Source organism: Silurus meridionalis, chromosome 18 (assembly GCF_014805685.1).
Source record: "Silurus meridionalis isolate SWU-2019-XX chromosome 18, ASM1480568v1, whole genome shotgun sequence".
Lineage (NCBI taxonomy): Eukaryota > Metazoa > Chordata > Actinopteri > Siluriformes > Siluridae > Silurus > Silurus meridionalis.
The window spans coordinates 5,804,590-5,823,072 of record NC_060901.1 but is presented as its reverse complement, the minus strand read 5'-3'; the positions used below and the strand labels follow the sequence as shown (position 1 = coordinate 5,823,072).

Genomic DNA, 18,483 nt, shown 5'->3' with positions numbered 1-18,483 from the left:
AACAATGAAAAACTCTTTAAATTTATCGCAATACAAATATCCAGGGTCTAATGAATGGGATCAAAACTGGGACGTCATCCTCCCAATAATGAAAACAATCTCAATGGAAAACTTTGTAGTTTACACTAACATAGATACAACAGTGAGGCACAATCTGGCAACTTTTTTATGAGAAAGATACTCTCAGTGCAGTAGTGAGATTAAGGGTGAAAATCCCCACAGTTTTAAATTTCAAAGATGTCAAAGCAAAGTGATTTAACATATAAAGTTATTGCTGGTCAAAGACATTTGTGTACATTCCTATCTGCAGAGGATGTGGTTATAATAAGATCAATATTTTATTTTTTATTTAAAACAAGAAAAACAGGACAAATATCAAAAAGACAAAATTTTTTTGTCAGTGCAATACCTTCACCTAGTTTTCTGAAGACAAACGTCTTCACTGAACACTTAGTTCATTGATAAATGTTTAGTAAGCTAGGGTTACCAACGTTTTTTTTTCTCTTCAAAAGAAAGAAATAAACCTTACTCGTTACTGACTTTCATTAAACCCATCATGTACATTTAGGTCTATTTAAATGCGCTTTGCACTGATACATGAAGATGCTATAATTATATTATGTGCTACACATTTTGAATCTTATCCTGCTGCATTACATACACCAACTTTTAAAGATTATTTCATGTGAATGGATGACAGGCAAAAAAATAGATATTTTTTGGCCGGAACTGAGAAAAAAAATGAAATGCAACATAATGTTATACAACTCCCCTGCTCCTGCTTACACATAGTCACCTCAAGTATTAGCATGCTGTAAAAAAGTTGCTGAAGTTGCCAATTCCTTGCTAGCGTCTTTTCGAGAGCCCAAACATGACGTGCTTAACCAGAATCTTCCTTAGAAAAGGATGAATCCAAATTGTCTTCCACCTGAGAACTGATGAATGCATTTGTGATTGCACTGTGGTGATTTTAGCAAATTTTCTTTACAACACTATCCAAGGTTTAAATGGTTAGCCATAAATCCATGTTCATAAATATAATGATGAAGATGAACATGTTGGTAAAACAATACTCAGAATATAAGGTATTATACAACAGCTATCTCTGGTCCACTAATTGAATTGTATATTCCAAGTATTGGAAACACCTGGTCTTTAATGTGTTTTGAGACACATGCATGAACAAACTAGGCAAAGGGCAAAACCACAAAAATTGAACAGTGGATGCCTGAAAGAAAGTTCTGTAGATAGATGAGTGCAAATTCGTCTCTAACAGAAGAATATAAGTAAGATGGAGAGAAGATGTTTGCAGACTGTCTCTTATCCACAGTCTAACATGGTTTTGGAAACGTAATGGTTTGAGGTTGTTTTGGAGCAGGGAAGGCTGGTGACAGGAATATTTCAACTCCATGCATATTTGAATGGACTGCAGCTAATTGGAACCAACAACAAAAACATACAAGACAGTGACCTGAAGCATACGTCTTAGTTCTGTAAGCTTTATTTAAAAAGCAGTCGACTGAAGTGTTCTATTTATTGGAATGGCCTACCCAGTCACTGCACCTAAACCCTATTGAACTGCTCTGGGATGAAACTGGATCGCAAGGTCTAGCAAAAATGGCAAGAGATGCTTTTTTACGAATTTAACATTTGCTGTCGAATATGAAGTTTTTGAAAGTGAAAAGTAAGACAGGAGAATAATTTTACTAAAGAGAACACCTTTATGTGTTGTAAAGTGAATGTGGCTTCTTTGGGATCTACTTACTGCTGTTTACCTTTTTGATGCCACACAATAATTTTAAGGTTTGCAGTATATGTTATTTGTTTTTATTATTCTGTTCTGTTTATTCATTGTACTCTACTCATCTCACCAATTTGCCTTGCCTAGAAAAACAATGTATTAATATTATATAGAGGAGAGATGCCTAAACACCCATGCGCAGAAATTGGCCTGTGGTGACTTTCAATTTTTATATTTATATATACATATATGTTTATAATAATAAGAATCAGCTTTATGTCTCTCATTAAAGGTTACTAATATTACAAGCATAGGACTGTATACCTTACTGCTTGAAAAGCTGTATTGGGCATTGAACTTCATTGTTGTATAAATGGGATTTTTTTCAACATTTATTTGTTGTATTTAAAATGTTCCTTTTAACTAGAAAACGTTGAAAGTAAATCTGCAGGGGTAGCAGATTACAGAGAAGGTTTTCTATTTATGTATTTATTTCAAAATACTATAAAATCCTAAATGAAGGGAACTTTTATTTTAATATAATATAGTTTGGTATAATGCAAATTTACATTCATCCCAAGGCCCTCAATCAAGTATGATTTTAGGTTCTTCATAGGGAAAAGTTTGGGCACCTCTGCTATAGAGAAATAACAATAAAAACCCACTGGACATGATTTTTGCTAGTGCATGACAATTCGAAAGGAATGTTTAGACATATTGTGTCTGTTACTTATACTTACTATATTTAATTCTTTCTTATAGAAATTATAAAAGCAATAACGCATTCAAAAGCTAAAGATCTTCATGAATCTGATTACCTACAGAAAATTTGCCCTTTGAAACACCAAAAAAAACATTACTGGCGATTGTGAATACATAATTGTGGCCTGTAACATGAACATTGCAACAGTACCATCACAATGTGGATGATGCTTTGTGGATGATGCTTTGAACCGATCGGAGCATGGCGGATTTGTCTGGTGCACAATTCCATGTGCTCACTGAAGCAAAGGGCAAATTTTCTGCCTCTTCCAACGTTCATCCTGCACACAACACACAGCCATTACAACTCGCTGCTGTTACCAAGACAACAGGTAGGGGAGTACTCCATGGGGATCAGTGTGTGCATCCGTATGTGTGTATGTAGTGGGTGAGTGGGTGTGTATGAAAAATAAGTGTGTAAGGAGAAACATGCAAGATTGTTCTCTTTCGGTTATCTATGCCCCCCTCCACACACACACACATACACACACTCCCCCAAACAGACCAACTGCTTAATGTAACACTGCCTGTCAGGTTCCACGAGCCCAGAATGTCAGATGAAATGGCTGGCAGCCTGGGCGCTCCATGTGGGTGTGGGTGTGTATGTATGTGTGTGTGGGATGGCTGGCAGGCGGAACACAATTGCTGGAGAGCAATCGTGCTAATCAAAGTGCGTGTCTGTGTGTGTGTGCTTTGCAGTGCATGAGCGATTGGATTATAACCAAGGGGACTCTTGGATCTGATAAAGCAAGATGCAGAGGAGCAAAGGAAGAGAAGAGAAAAGAAAGATACGCCTAAAGAGGACAATAATGATAAAAGAACAATAGGAGCGGGGTATAATAGATCAATAGTGTATAATAGAATAGGATAATAGTAGAACAGGTCAATAGTACAGTACAGCACGAGTCAGACTCGGTGACTCATTTCCACTACGAGCTTTAAATACATGGGTGGATGACAGGATTAAAAAATAGAAGAAAACAGAGTGGACTATGATTATGTGGCTCTGGAAAAGCTATGAAAAGGGAGAGTGGTGTGTTCTTGCCGAGCCAGCGAGTTCTCCGTGGCGGCCGCCTGCTCTGTTGCTCCCCAAACTGCTGGAACGCGTGTCAATGGCAGTGAGGCAATGTACTGAAGAAGACATGGGCTGCTCAGAGTGTACAGTCGTTCTCTCTAGAGATGTTGTATAATCAGCTTCTTGTTGCAACCAGAAGCTGAATTGTTAAGAATCAGGTTTCATGGGATTGAGGTTAAAATAAACAGGCTTTAGCAGCTGTATCTACATTTAATCACTTTTTTTTAAAGATCTGTGGAAAGATGGAGCTAAATTTAGAAGGAAAAAAGATTTTTCCCCTTTCAAACATCATGAAATAGTTCTGGAAATGCCCTTAATCAGTTTCACTGTCAAACATTTAAAAATCTTTCTATTAAGGAGATCTAGCTGAACAGCTAGCAAGGAAGTTAATACGAGTTATTTTTCACCTACAGTTGCTGTATTTAAAAAAAAAAATTATTTTGACCTCTGAAGTTATAAATCTCTTATGAAAGTTTTTATTTTTAAAAAGTTCACTAAGATAAACAAACGTTAACATTTAAAAAGATCATCTTGACCAATAGGTGTTAAAAAAAAATCTCACAGTTGGCTAGCATTTAGCTATACAACTAGCTCTTATTTCTGTATTTTTACCTGTATTAAAGTTAAAATGCAAATTATGACAAATAGCATAAATGCAAACCGACTACTTTGGACAAAATGTGAATCTACACCCTTTCAGGAAAAAGCGACTATGCAAAAACAACACAATCGCATTTCACCTGATATCTAGCGGGTTTGTAGGTGAGCTGGAGTTAGTGAGAAGCCACAAATAGGTAGCCTGTAGATACACTATTTGGGCAAAACTTTGTGGACACCTGACCATAAGATTGATGTGATTTTCCAAAATCCTATTCCAGGTTTAGCCCCTAGTTTGCAGTTATAATGATCCAACTATAATAAGTGTAGTTCCACTAGATTTTGCACAGATTGCTTTGTGTCTCAAGGCTGTTAGTAAAGTCAGGTATTGATGTAGGTGAGGTGAGGAGGCCTGGGGTGCAGTCAGCTTTCACATTCATCCCAAATGTGTTCAATAAGGGTTGAGGTCAGATTTCTAGATCAGGTTATTCAAGATCTTCTACTCCAACAGATTAAAGCATATCTGGCTTTGTGCACAGAAGCACTGTCATGTTAAAACAGGTTTGGGTATCCAAATTCAAATGAATGGAAAATGTATTGTTGTCAAAGACATTTTATATAATTTTGTGCCTCTTTATGGGAACAGTTTGGGAAAGAAGTCAATATAATAGTTTTGTCCATGATATCTGACCTTTTAATGTCAAAAAATGGCAATAGATGTTAGCTACCCTTGTTAAATATTAGAACAATCCCCAATTATATAAATCAATAACCATACACAGTCTTTTCTCAAAACAAACATTGTTTGTTTTTGGCAAGTTCTTGTCAAATTTTCATCCATTTCCATGAAATAAACTTGTACTTAACTAGCATAACCTAGCATAACAAATCAGATCTACCTGTTTTAGCAAATGTTTGAAGCAAAGCCTTTTTGTTTTGGAAATCAAGTTTATTTATTTTATTATGCTAATTGAATTGAATTGAATCCCACTTTTTATAGCAAGGTTTAATTAAGAAGCCTTTTTTTTTTTATACATCTTGTTTTCAGCTAATCCTTTTCATTAGCCATTTTTTATACTGCAATTTTGTGCTTAAGCTTTATAATAATAAACATAACATTGCAAGTAATATCACATGGCAATGTCCAAAAGAATAGAAAAATTATGATGTTTTTTTTTTTCCTTCTAGCATTGGAGTGACTGCATCCTCTCACGTCTCCTCTCAAATTCAGTCATGCTGAAAAACAACCAGATCTTTTTTCCTCCTCATGTGGAAGCACGGCACGGAGTCACATTTTTTTTAATAAAATCCGTTCGAAAACAGCAGCACGGGCAGTTTATCACTGATCTGTAAAAATTTCATTTATATGCTAAAATCTACATTCGCTTGTATCGAAGTGACCAGTTATGATTTTTTTATTTAAGGCAATTCACTTCAAGTTGATTCACAACAGTTTAAATCTCTTATGCAAATACGCAAGGAGGGGAAGATCATCAATGCACCTGATCTTGTAATAAAATACGCAGACATTGTTCAAATCTGGTTTTTGAAAAATTTGGCTGCATTTACATACAATTTATTGAAAAATCACACCAAAAGGCAAGGAGCCATTTTTCAACATTTTTCTTTTTTCTTCTTTTTTTTCTTCTGCACATTATTTAAACATGATTCACACTTGCTTATTAATCATAAACTCTACGTCTTGTCTGTATTTGACCTTTGAACTTATGACCCATGTGAGCTCGTCTGATATCCCGAGGCGTGTATCACCACGGTCTGGGCTGTCTCCATGGCAACAAGGCATTTGCGACTGAAACGATGAGTGAGAGAATATAGGCGTGCAGCATGGGGCTGCTAACGATTCTCTCTCTCTCTCTCTCTCTCTCTCTCTCTCTCTCTCTCTCTCTCTCTCTCTCTCTCTCTCACACACACACACACACACACACACACACCTGACTGATTCCCAACACAACCTGAATAAACACACATCCTCATTGCATGTTTTCAAGCAAACAAGCAAACCTTTAAACTCTGCTCCTGCTTGCAAATCCCTGTTTCATTTGCTTCTATTCTGTCTCGTCCTCTGTTCGTCCTTTAGAAATTCGTCATAAATTAATTCAACTCTTAAGCTCTCTTCTATCACTTGATCTTACCCCCTCCTACTCCTCCTTTTCCTTCTCCTCCTCCACCATTTAGTCTTCTCTTCCTCCAATCTCAGTCTCAAAATTCCGGCTATGGCATATTGGCTCATGTCTCAGGAACCATTATCATATTTCACAACACTTTCATTTACATGCTGTGTGTGTGTGTGCCCCACAAGACAGACTGCTGCTCATCACACAAATGCTGTTAACTGCAGGAAATCACATTCTGCTCATTAAATTTCAAACAAAAAGCGTGAAAGCAAAAAAAAAAACCAAACAAACAGGAAGCACAAATAAAAAGGATAAAACAGGTTTCTTTGAAGTCAGCAGATTTTTCACTCTCGCAGCTCCTCATCCCAGGTGCCAACATTTCCTCATCAGCAACCCATTTAATCATTATTATAAATAAATCAGTAATAAATATCCCTATTCACACCAGGGATGATTGATCTGGTTTCAGCGGCAGCTTTTGTGCATCCAGAAAACAGGTTTTCATCACGAAATCACTTACTGGACTCGCAGAAGCGCTGAACGTTAAACTGCACCCCAAAAAATCACTGTAGAGATGCAAATAAATTCCTCACCACCTTCTGAATGTGAGGAGTCAAGATAGCATTTAGAAGGCAGGAGGTGAAAAGAGACGGTTAATCCGGCTTTACGCTGTATGATTTCCAGACAGATTTTGAAGTCTCGGACAACAAAATAAATAAATCTCATACAGGAAAAAAAAATATTTTGCTTGGGTGTAGAGATCAGTGGACTTAAAGCATAACCTGAGCAGTGGCGAATTTAGTGTTATTTCGGCCAATATTATATAATAATAATTTTCATTTTAAAAATTATAAAATAGCACTGCTACAACACTCATCTAACAGCCACCAATGAAAGGTTTTCGAAGGATCATAAGAAACTCATGGGATAGCTACAAGCCAAGTAGTACAATGAGAAAAAAGAAACCACTCTGAAACTCAAAATATTTATACTGGGCAGAATTCTTTCATGTGGGCAGGGATAAATAACACTATATTCTCATTGGCTGATGAGATTCAGATCAAAAGTGTTCTGGATGTTCATTACAATTAACATTTAAGAGTTAAGGGCCCAAGAGTGGCAAGGGCCACTGTTTAAGGACCCAAGAGTGGCAGATTGATGGTGCTGGGATTTTAAATATTAATTAATTAATTAATTAATATTTAAAATCCCAGCACCATCAATCTGCCACTCTTGGGTCCTTAAACAGTGGCCCTTGCCACTCTTGGGCCCTTAACTCTTAAATTAATTAATGAGCCATATGTGATTATCCAAACCTTAAATATTAATTAGATACTTGGATGGAGGGACGGACAGAAGGAAGGAAGGAATTTCCATCAAAGCATACACACACTTGATATGAAGAGAACTGCATGCAACATGTTCTCCAGAAGTCTCTACTTGAAAGTCAGGGATCCAGATCAATGAAAGAAACGTGTGTTAACACTGACCCTCACCCACACCACCACAGTTTTCAGCTACAGAGCTCCTTGATTTCGGTTTCAGATTCAGATTTCACTCTTCTTCTTTCTTGTTGTATATTTTTTTTTCAATTTCTTTTTTTGAAAGTTGGGTAATTCATGCTAGTTGTGTAATTCAATGCAGTTCATTCATTCAAACATGCTAACAACAATGACAAAATATAAAATGAAACATTCTAACAGACAGAAACACATTCTTTTGTGTATTCACCAATAAAGGATCTTCATTGCATAATCTGACATGAAGAACACATTTGTTCAGCAGGGATTTCATTGAGATTGCAATCACTTTTTATTGAAAAATTATTTCAAATGCCTTTTTTCTCAATGGGAATTTTTTAACCATGAAGAAAAAACCATGAAACCCAACACTTAATTTCTTTGTCAACCTAATTTTATTATAAGGGTTTTTAAATTTCTGTGAACGTAGCATGAAACCAGTATCATGTCTCTACTTTTAGTCATCCGAGGTGTTCTGTCTACGATTAAACGCAGACTCTGAGCTGAACTGCCCTCTGGAGAGCTATGATGTAGAAATGCATTTAAATTAAGTAAGGAATAAAAACCCTCGAGGGTGTGCTGTAATAAGAAAATAATCAATTGAAAGAGCGGTGTGGTAAATCAGAGTTACTGTTATCACCCGATTGATTTTACAATTGCCGAGGTGTTTTATTCCTTTTATACAGTACACTAATTAACAAATTACAAACTTTTTATCTTTTATGGTTACATTTAATGTTTGAGAACATCCTTTTACTCCAACCACTTATAACAGCTATTGACATTTCTTTACCATGCTCAATTTTTTCCTCTATTTTCTTTTTTTTTTTTTAAACAGAAACCTAAAATCGAGTGCTATTCAGCAAAAGAGAAGAAGAAAAAGTCTTAACTTTATTACAGGTACATTCAAGTAAAGTGAAATTCTTTTCTTTGCATATGCTAACTTGTTAAATAATTGGGGTCAGAATACAGGGTCAGCTGGGATGCAGAGCCCCTGGAGCAGGGCCTTGCTCAAGAGCACCATTAGTGGCAGCCTGGCAGTGCTGGAGCTCAAACCTCCAACCTTCAGACCTTCTGAGCTGTAACCCAAAAGACAATCATTGAGCCACCACTGCACAGTATTTCAAAGTGTTATGACAACAGAGTCCATTCTTCCAAAGAATGTGAACATTCTAAGATTTATATGAACAGGACTGTGTGTAGGTGGTTACTACAGGAGTGATAACAGAATGTATGCACTAATTTATTAAGCCCATGCTTTGTTTTATATTCTTTTTCATATCTATCTATCTATCTATCTATCTATCTATCTATCTATCTATCTATCTATCTATCTATCTATCTATCTATCTATCTATCTATCTATCTATCTATCTATCTATCAGGAAAGGTGAGTAGAGTCAATAGCCCTATTTGTGCTACCACAACTACTGTACAAATCCATACTATTAAGATTTCTTAAAAAAAATTAAGGCCAGTTAATCTTTAAAATCTCAAGAACTTTAAATGTCTCCCCAAGTGCAATCTCCAAAACCATCAAATGCTTTGATGAAAAAGGCTCTCATAAGGACTATCCCTAGGAAAAGAACACCAAGAGCTACCTCTGTTGCAGGGGATAAGTGCATTATAATCACCAGCCTAAGAAGCAAATTTTGAACACCTCAGTTTGGAGTCCACATAAATGTTTTTTAGAATTTATGTGGCAAGCATATTTCATCATCTACTGTTCAGACTGTTCAATGACCATGGTTAAATTGTGACAAAAGAAACTATTACTTTCAAAGAACAACAAGACAAAAATAGACTTGCTTGGACCAAGAAACAAGTAATGGACAATAGATCAGTGGACAACTGTCCTTTGGTCTGATTAATCAAAATGTGAGATTTTTAGTTCTAACCATGTGTTTGTTAGGCAAAGAGAGAGTGGATGAACAGTTACTAAATTTTCAATGTGAAGCATGGAGGAGGAGGTGTGATGGTGTTGCGGTGCTTTGCTGGTGACACTGTTGGTGAAATTTGAGAGCACACTTAACCGGAATGGCTGCTGCAGCATTTTGTACCGCCATGCCATCCCATCTAGTTTGCACTTAGTTAGACCATTATTTGTTTTTCAACAGGACAATGACCCAAACAGACCTCCAGGTTATGTAAGAGTTATTTCTCTAAAAAAGGAGAATGATAGAGTGCCGCATCAAATGATGTGATTTCCACAATCATCCGATCTTAATACAATTGAGATGGGTTGAAATGAGTTGGACTGGAGACTGAAGGAAAAGCAGCCTACAGGGGGGGAATACATGCTAATGAATAAATGCTATGACTAAACACCTAGGTTTGTCTACTTCTGGTCCATCACCTGCTACTCGGATATCCAACACAGCTATTAAATGCACTGTTGCTTGGTAATTAATGTCCATCTGATGAACATATCTAGTCCCATGAGTGTTGCTTTAAAAAAATCTAAACAACTGTCCCTTTTTTTGGGGCTCTTTGTTGCCACTATCCTAGATAGTTTCAATTCAAGGTGTTTAAAAGCAGGTCATAAATACGATTACGTAACCTTTAATGAGATTGGAGTACTGCAGGTATCAGTATTTCTATTTAATGGAAAGAACATTGACTATATGAACACTAAAATATTTTTCTTGTGATGTAATGGTGTCTATTTGCACCTTTGAGATATAATTATATTATTTATATAAAATTATATTATATTATATATATATATATATATATATATATATATATATATATATATATATATACACACACACACACACACACACACACACACACACACACACACACACATACATACACGCACACACACAAACACTTATTTCCAAACACACTCACACATACACACGCACACACCAAATGTATGCTACTGTAACAAAATGGCCACATCCAGATCTTTCTTTGGCAGCTAAGTACAGTAGTTAGCCAACTTCTCTTTAAGAATAGTTGAATTTACAATCTAGCAGGGTTAGCAAACGAATATTAGCCATTTTGATATCATCATGATTTGGGTATGCACTTATTTTATATAATTATAATAACTATAATAAACTAATTAATATTATTTTTTTGAAGTCGTTTTAAAAAAAAAAACCTGTTTTGACCTCGTTTTTCCACGAGAATTTTTTTTCCACTTTTAATTTTGGTGGAAATGCAGTCATTTACTTTTATCTTCATTAACTAGACCTTTTGAAATGATACTCATTTTCATTTTACAGGTTCACAAATAAAGGTACTGAGGTACTAATATCATGCAATGACCACAATAGGACACTGATCTAAAAAAAGAAAAAGAAAAAAAATCTCTTCCAAGCCATCCATGTTCTGTACATCTCTGCAAGACTGTGCTGTATGAAAATGAGGTTGTGCGCCAATTTGTGCATGTACGTGTGCGTCCACATGCATGAAGGTCCCACCAGAATGCAGGATTTCAGGCTGGACGGCAGCCATTGCTACAAACCAACATCAAATCTCATTACAAGCAGAAAGACTAAACCAGATCATTAAAACGCCGTCGCATTGCCTTCTGTCTGCCTAATTCCCCTGCCCACTTGAGTGTGAAAAAAAATCCCGGAGAAAACACGCTCACACACGTATCCACATACACCACGGAGAGTCATCACTTTCTTTGGATAGAATGAGGGTGACTGAAGCTCCCATGTGTCCCAGCATTTACCAAACACACTGTGGTGCTGATTGTGCAAAAGTGTATCTTTATAATTAATAACTACAGCAAACTGACATTCTTGCTTCACTATCTTCCTGAATCAGCCTGCTGGGGTATATGTGTGTGTGTGTGTGTGTGTGGGCAGGTGGTGTCGAGGTCACAATCCTTGCTTTCCTCTTTGCTTCCTATTTAAAAAAAAAAGAGAAAAGAAAATCTGATTTCTTGTTCAGATACAAATAAGAACAAGCAAGAAAAAAAACTTGCTGTGATGGCCTTTAGTCTTTATTTTTTTAAACTAACACAAAAGATGATGCTTTCTAGGAAAACATCTCCCTCCAGATTATACTTAACACACACACACACACACACACACACACACACACACAGAACACACACACACACACAGACACAGAAACACACACACACACATAAGCAGCTTTCCTGTCAGAAAGGGTCACCAGCACAGCAGGCCACTTACTGTACTCAGCAAAATTAAAATTCACAAACACACCGTGAACGAAGGGCATTGTGCAGAGCCACATGCAGCGGACTAACACGTGACTAAGTAAGTGTCTACGGTCTGTCAGTAAAGATGGGTGTGGTTTCCTAAAATAGCAGTTTCCCCTTATGATCATATATCACACCGTTTTCAGCTCTGCTTGTTTTTAAAGGGATACTCATGCATTTTTGTGACCTAATCTCCATCCACCTTGTATGTAGCAGATCTTAATTGTACGAATAGGAATTTGATGATTCCCTGTACTGAGAAAAGAACAATAAACCTTTTTCCTCAACTCTCTTTTTATAAAAAATGGACATGTTTTACATTTATTTGATCAAATGCACAAAAGAATTGTGCAAATTCAAAGCTATTACGTTCAACCAATACAGGTTTTTACAAAGCGCCAGATACAAAGTAAGTGAGTAACACCAGCTACAATAGAGTGGTACAATGTATCCCAACATAGCTGAGCTCCTGTCACCACCTTGAAACTGAGAATTTTTCTATTACAGCACGTCTGGAAACATTTCATTCCTCCTTATTCCACAGCAGTTTGCAAAAGCATAATATATAATTATTCTTCTCTATAATTTGGTCCACTCCCACCCATCATCCCAGCTTTTCTCTGTCACACTGACAGCTACCCCCCTGGGGGAGGCAGGAAGGCTAACGGGTCCTTCCTCTGAGAAGCATAATTGTACCAACCACATGTTTTCAAACTGCTGCTAATGCAGCTTCACAGGGCAACATAACATGCTCAAAGGAAAGCGCTGTCTGCTCTCTTCCGAATACATGAGCTCACGATTGGCTGGTAACTAACTGAAATAAAAGAAAAAGAAAGAGAGAGAAAAAGAATGTTGCCCATCTCTCGCAGCCAGACAGCTGGGGCAAATCTGCAATTGTACAGTACAGTGGGGTAAACACTAATCTGTTATGCCACACAGGAACACATTACATACAGTTTACACGTTACATACTGTAATTTCCAGACTATTTAGCGCACCCATATATAAGCCGCACCCACTGAATTTTACAAATATTTTTATTTATAACATAAATAAGCCGCACCTGTCTATAAGCCACACTGTCTACACTGAAACTAATGAACTTTACAAAGGCTTTAACGAAAGACACGTTACACACGGTGTAAAGGGTGAAATTTGTTGCGCTTCCTTTAGGAGCATAGCGGTATTTTGGCACAGCATTTTTCCGGTATTACTGCGTGTGTTCAAGACGAGGATTATGTGCTTATTATTTTCTGATGCTCATGTCTAAGTTTCTTTGACTAAACCGTAACGCTGTTGCCAAGAAAAACAAAAAAGCACGAGTTTTGGAAACCTGTCTGTGCTTATATGATTTCTCTTGCAACTGGAGTTAGCGGGCTCTCCCTTCACCCAGACTCAACGTGTTACAACGACTTGTATCTAAACAGTAGCTGACCAAGAAAGTCATTGTTCACCGTCTTCTACCTCCTTTCTTTCACAACTATTTCTCTCGAGAGTTTATCTTTTGGCATCGTCGTGCGTTTAAAAAAAAACTTTTTTCTCCCGATGCCGTGCAGCTCAGAACACAGGTGAGGGCGTTGCTTCCGTTCGGAAATTTCATTGGTCTAATGTTATGGGGTTCAGTTTTTTGGCTTAAAGTTTGTGAAACCGGGAAAAACCCAGGAAAAAATCATAAATTAGCCGCTACGTTGTTTAAGCCGCGGGGTTCAAAACGTGAGAAAAAAGTAGCGGCTTATAGTCCGAAAAATACGGTATTTTATCCATTTGCAGTTATGTATATTTAATGCCGTTTAACATCTGCAAAGTTCATCCTTATACCCATTTATCTGAATGCAACTTGGTACTAAAAATGAACAAACAAATAAAAAAAACATTAGAACAAGGCTTCCCAAAAAAACAGCCTCAGGGCAGATGTTTTCCAGCCCACGGCTATTCGACTGCATGACAAGACACGTTGCAAATTTCCCTTCCACCTGTCAATGGCAGCAGACTGTTTGGATGCAGTTTGCAAACACACACAAGGCTTTTTTCCTCCCTCTGATTATAACTGCAACTAAATTTCTATGATGATCTTTAGACAACAAAAATGCAAAAAGTAACAGTAAAAAGACCAAGCATGAAAGACCTTTCAATATTTTAATGAAACTCTCTGGAAAAATGACAGTTTAAGATATGATTAATTACATTTTTAATATACGAGTTTGGTCTCTGAAATAGGTGGGTGGAATGGGGGTGGGTTCATAAACAGCGTTCATCCAATTTGAATGCAAATACCCCCTAAAGTGAAGCTGAATATTTGTTTTTTGAGCACATGTTCATTAAATGTTTTATTATATATGGTTATTGGACACATGTTGCTTCTTCACCTTCAGCTTGAGGATGGCAGGCCTGACAGGTGCTAAATAGGGTTGAATGGGGTCTTGGAAAGTTTCATTTTTATAGTATTTTTTCCTTGAGAAGATATATCTATCTATCATATATCATATATATAATATATAAGTCACCAACCGTGACTTAACAACCAAGGTACCACGGTTTGTCCCTGGTTTTTAAGTCACGTTTGGTTAAATAATATAAGAATATTTTATAATATTTTATACAAACAAAATAGAATAAATCTAATTAAGGCAATACACTTTATTATATTGATTAAATTGAGTAATCACTTAAATTGGTACAAATGAAATTAATTACATAAAATTTTTATAAATAGTTTACATTTGCTAGACCCCATTTGAGTAATACAGATGTGTGTGTAAGTGTAAGTGTGTTTTACATTTAAAATTTAATTTCACTTCATTCATTTACTTCCTCGATGTGTAAAATTCTTCAAACTAACATAAAACGTCCATAGAAGTATCCATAAAGAATCCATAGCGGTAGAGTTAGCCGCTGGCCACTTCCTGAATTCCATGGATTCTTTAGCTTTTTCGTGCATGCGCAAAACAAATCTTATTTCCGGTACAGAGTGAGTAGCCACAGTCACACTGCGCAATCTCTATTTTTTTTGTTTGTTTTTTATACCATTGGCATTGTTGTGTATGTTTTCAAGATTAATAATAATAAAAAAAAAATGCGCTCAAAGTGCGAGGCAGAGACAAAACAAACTTGCGGTCCGCCACTTAAAACGCCCCTCAGGGAACTCTGTAACTGTGTTCTGCACATATAAAGGATTACATTCTGTACACATTGGTACCGAACTGAAAGCCCTGTACTGAAGATTTTCTGTATGAATACGTATACCGCTACACCCCTTAGATACCAGATGTCTAACCATTTCCACTGCTCTTTTGCCTAAAACCATGTTAATGATGCATAACCACATATAATTTCAAGTCATTCAAGAATGGCAGATTTTTTTTCCTTTAAACAGTCCAAAAGTGTTTCACAAAAAAAACTATTGTTTTGCATTAACGTTTACTGACAGAATTCAACTATTGCTCTACGACATCTATTATAAAAGATGTAATTTTTTTTCCTCAGATAATTGAAACATGCTTCAAATTCTTGTTTGTGGCAATCGTACACATGCTACAGATTTGGAGAATTGAGCTTGGGTTGAAAAATGCTGGAGGAGTCTTTAGTGCACTGTGAATGGGACAAACACACACACACACACACACACACACACACACGCACACACGCACACACGCACACACGCACACACGCACAGACACAGTCCGGTATGCGTGGCCCATACTAATCAGTACTACCACTGCAGCAAGAGGATTCCCTGATCTTTCTCTCACTAGACTCTCTTGTGCACAGACACACACACACACACACACACAGCAAAAAACCCTTCTGTCTCCTATGGATAGACACACAGACTGGCTGATGTCCAGGAAACCATGGAAACACCTACAATGCACCAAAAGCCTGTTGAAACAGTTTGGTAATGAAAGATCACCCAGACTAACTGGCACAATCATGGCCGATGCACTACATACCACCAGACAGATGGACGTGTCGAAGAGCCAATGTCCTTTATTAGGGTGCTGCAATACTATTAGTGCATTCAGCTTATTAAGCAATTACCAAACACTATGGTACGTACCCGAGTATGGTCTACTCTCACACCGGGTATCCCTCTATTCTTAAATAGAGTTTAGTATGATAATGGCTCTTGGATGAAAAAACGGCTGACACAGCAGGTGCACACACCCTGGACATGTGGCTATGATAAAAATATCTATACCTGAGCATATAAAAGGGGTTCAGACGTTATACTGCAACAAGACACACACACACCTACAGTACACTCCAAGGGTGTGGGCTTTGAGTTGCACAGGGTGGCACCTGCCTCGCTTATAACAAGGCAAGCTCTGACCATCCCTTGTGTGAAATTCATGCAAAAAAAAACAAAAAAACAATCCTAAATCATATCCAGTTCATGCACACATTATAAGTGTGTGTATTCTGATGAGCAGAACTACAGACCAATGAGGCGTTTAGATTAATTCCATTATTTTGCACTATTGAAATTTTTTTCTCTGATGAATCTCAAATGCATCTTGTATATAATTCTAGTGTGTGTGTCTGTGTGTGTGTGGGGGGTGTTAAAGAACTGTTTATTGTGCAGGCATATCTTTTTGCAATCTTTTGTGAAAATAAAAAACGGACACAGTGCATGCACCTGGATACACGCGTACAGGAGAGACTGATCGGGTTGCTATGGAGCTCGCGCCGCCCTGCGCCATTCTGCCTGGAGGCGCGCGAGCATGCTCTCTCTATCTATCTCTCTCTCTCTCACACACACACACACACACACACGGAAAGGTAAACGATCCATGCACATCCAGATGGCATGCTATTCCAATTGCATTTATCTATTCTAGTGCATCTAAAAGAGAAAGAGCACAGAGATGAGGATGAGGAGGACGAGAAAGAGAAGAGAGAGAGTGTGAAAGAGAGGAAGATGAGGAGAAGGAGGAGGAGGAGGAGGAGGGTGGGCGCCTGAGCATCTGCAGACAGGTAACAGTCAGGTGTGCAGCTTTTCTGAAACCATCTTACCTTTCACTTGACTCTCATACTCTGTAAGGATTTCCTTCTCCTTTTTAAACTTCATTGTGCCCGACATCATGTTCCACCTTTAGGTTCTGTCTCTGCTGTGCGGATTTACTTCTTGTCCAATTCTTCCTCTTCCTTCTCCCAGTCCTCCCGCTTTTTCACTGGCACCGATGCGTCATATCCAGCCACGGGTTCATGCGACCCAGTCCCAAAAAGAGAAGAAAAAGAGAAGACCCCGTCCAAAACCAGAACTGAAGCCGTCTTTGGGTTAAATGTCCACCGCGTCGGGTGTCACACCGGGGACGGGAAATAACGATTGGCATTAAAGTCTAACAAGACTCCAGGAAGAAGAGCCTGGATCTCTGTCTTGGTCTCTGTCTCCTTCTGTCTCCTTCTGTCTCACGCGCTACTCCAGAGGAGGAGAACCAGGCGGCACGCGCTCCACTAATAAAATGCGCGCGCGTGTGTGTATGCGTGTGTGTGCTCACTGTTTCACGCCTCCCAATTCTGCCTCGCAAACGCTCCAAACACACACCTCCAACACGCTCCCTATTACTGTCAATTGAGATGGGCGGGGTTGTGGGCGTGGTCTAGCCCGGGGTGGGTAACTAGGCAGAATTGACAGCCAGCCAATTGTCGTGTCGCTTCCGGTATTCGAAGGCCACAAACGTCCCACGGAATAAATGCAAAGGAGAAATAGCGTCATTAGTACCTGCGTATAGGCGAGAAGAATATTAGTTGGAAATACTACCGTCTAGGACGCGAAGTGTTTGGTTTGGGACGCAGCCCGTAGAGCTGCAGGGGGCTGTGAATGAACACAAATTAAGTGCTGATTGGTTAATTGGTGCCATTAGTTGCGTTCAGTCACAACATAGACAACACGCCAAAAAGAGAAAAAAAAGCAGGAGCAGATGCAGAATGAGTGTGCAGGGAGGAGCTGTGTGTGAGCATCAGGAACACAAACACTGGGTTTGTTATGGCAGAAAATTAAAAGCCCTTATTTATCTGTGCCTGCAGTCAGGAAGTGGAGGGAGTGGGAGAGTGAGAAGGAGGGGGGGACAGTGGGGAAAAAGTGTGAGTGTGTGTGTGGGGAGTAAGGGGTAATGTGGGAGAGTGGAGTCAGAGGGGGTAGTCAAATGAGTGGGGACAGTGAGGAGACTGGGGGGAGTGGAGACAGTGGGAAGAGGGGGGAATGGTGACAGTGGGAAACTGGGGACAGTGGGCAAAATGGGAGACTTGGGACAGTGGGCAGAAGGGGAGGAGTGGGGACAGTGGGAAACTGGGGACAGTCAGCAGAGTGGGAGACTGGGGACAGTGGGGAACGTGGGTGCAGTAGATGCAGTTCGGACAGTGGGGACAATGTGGACAGTGAGGTCGGTTGTAACAGTAGTCAGTTCTAAAGCTCCCATCAGCAATAAGCTTCATTTACTGTTTACTTGCTCGCTAGCGCC

General features: G+C 38.4%; 1 protein-coding gene across 1 annotated transcript in view; it reads right to left on the bottom strand.

Moving 5' to 3' along the window:
• srgap1b (SLIT-ROBO Rho GTPase activating protein 1b) overlaps window positions 1-18,013 on the bottom strand; it is a 48,364-nt gene extending 30,351 nt beyond the window's left edge. The window contains exon 1 of the mRNA XM_046873568.1: window positions 17,036-18,013. Coding sequence (XP_046729524.1) covers window positions 17,036-17,105 — 70 coding nt within the window. The 5' untranslated portion in view covers window positions 17,106-18,013. The remainder of the gene's footprint in view (window positions 1-17,035) is intronic.
• Between the last annotated feature and the right edge of the window lie 470 nt (window positions 18,014-18,483).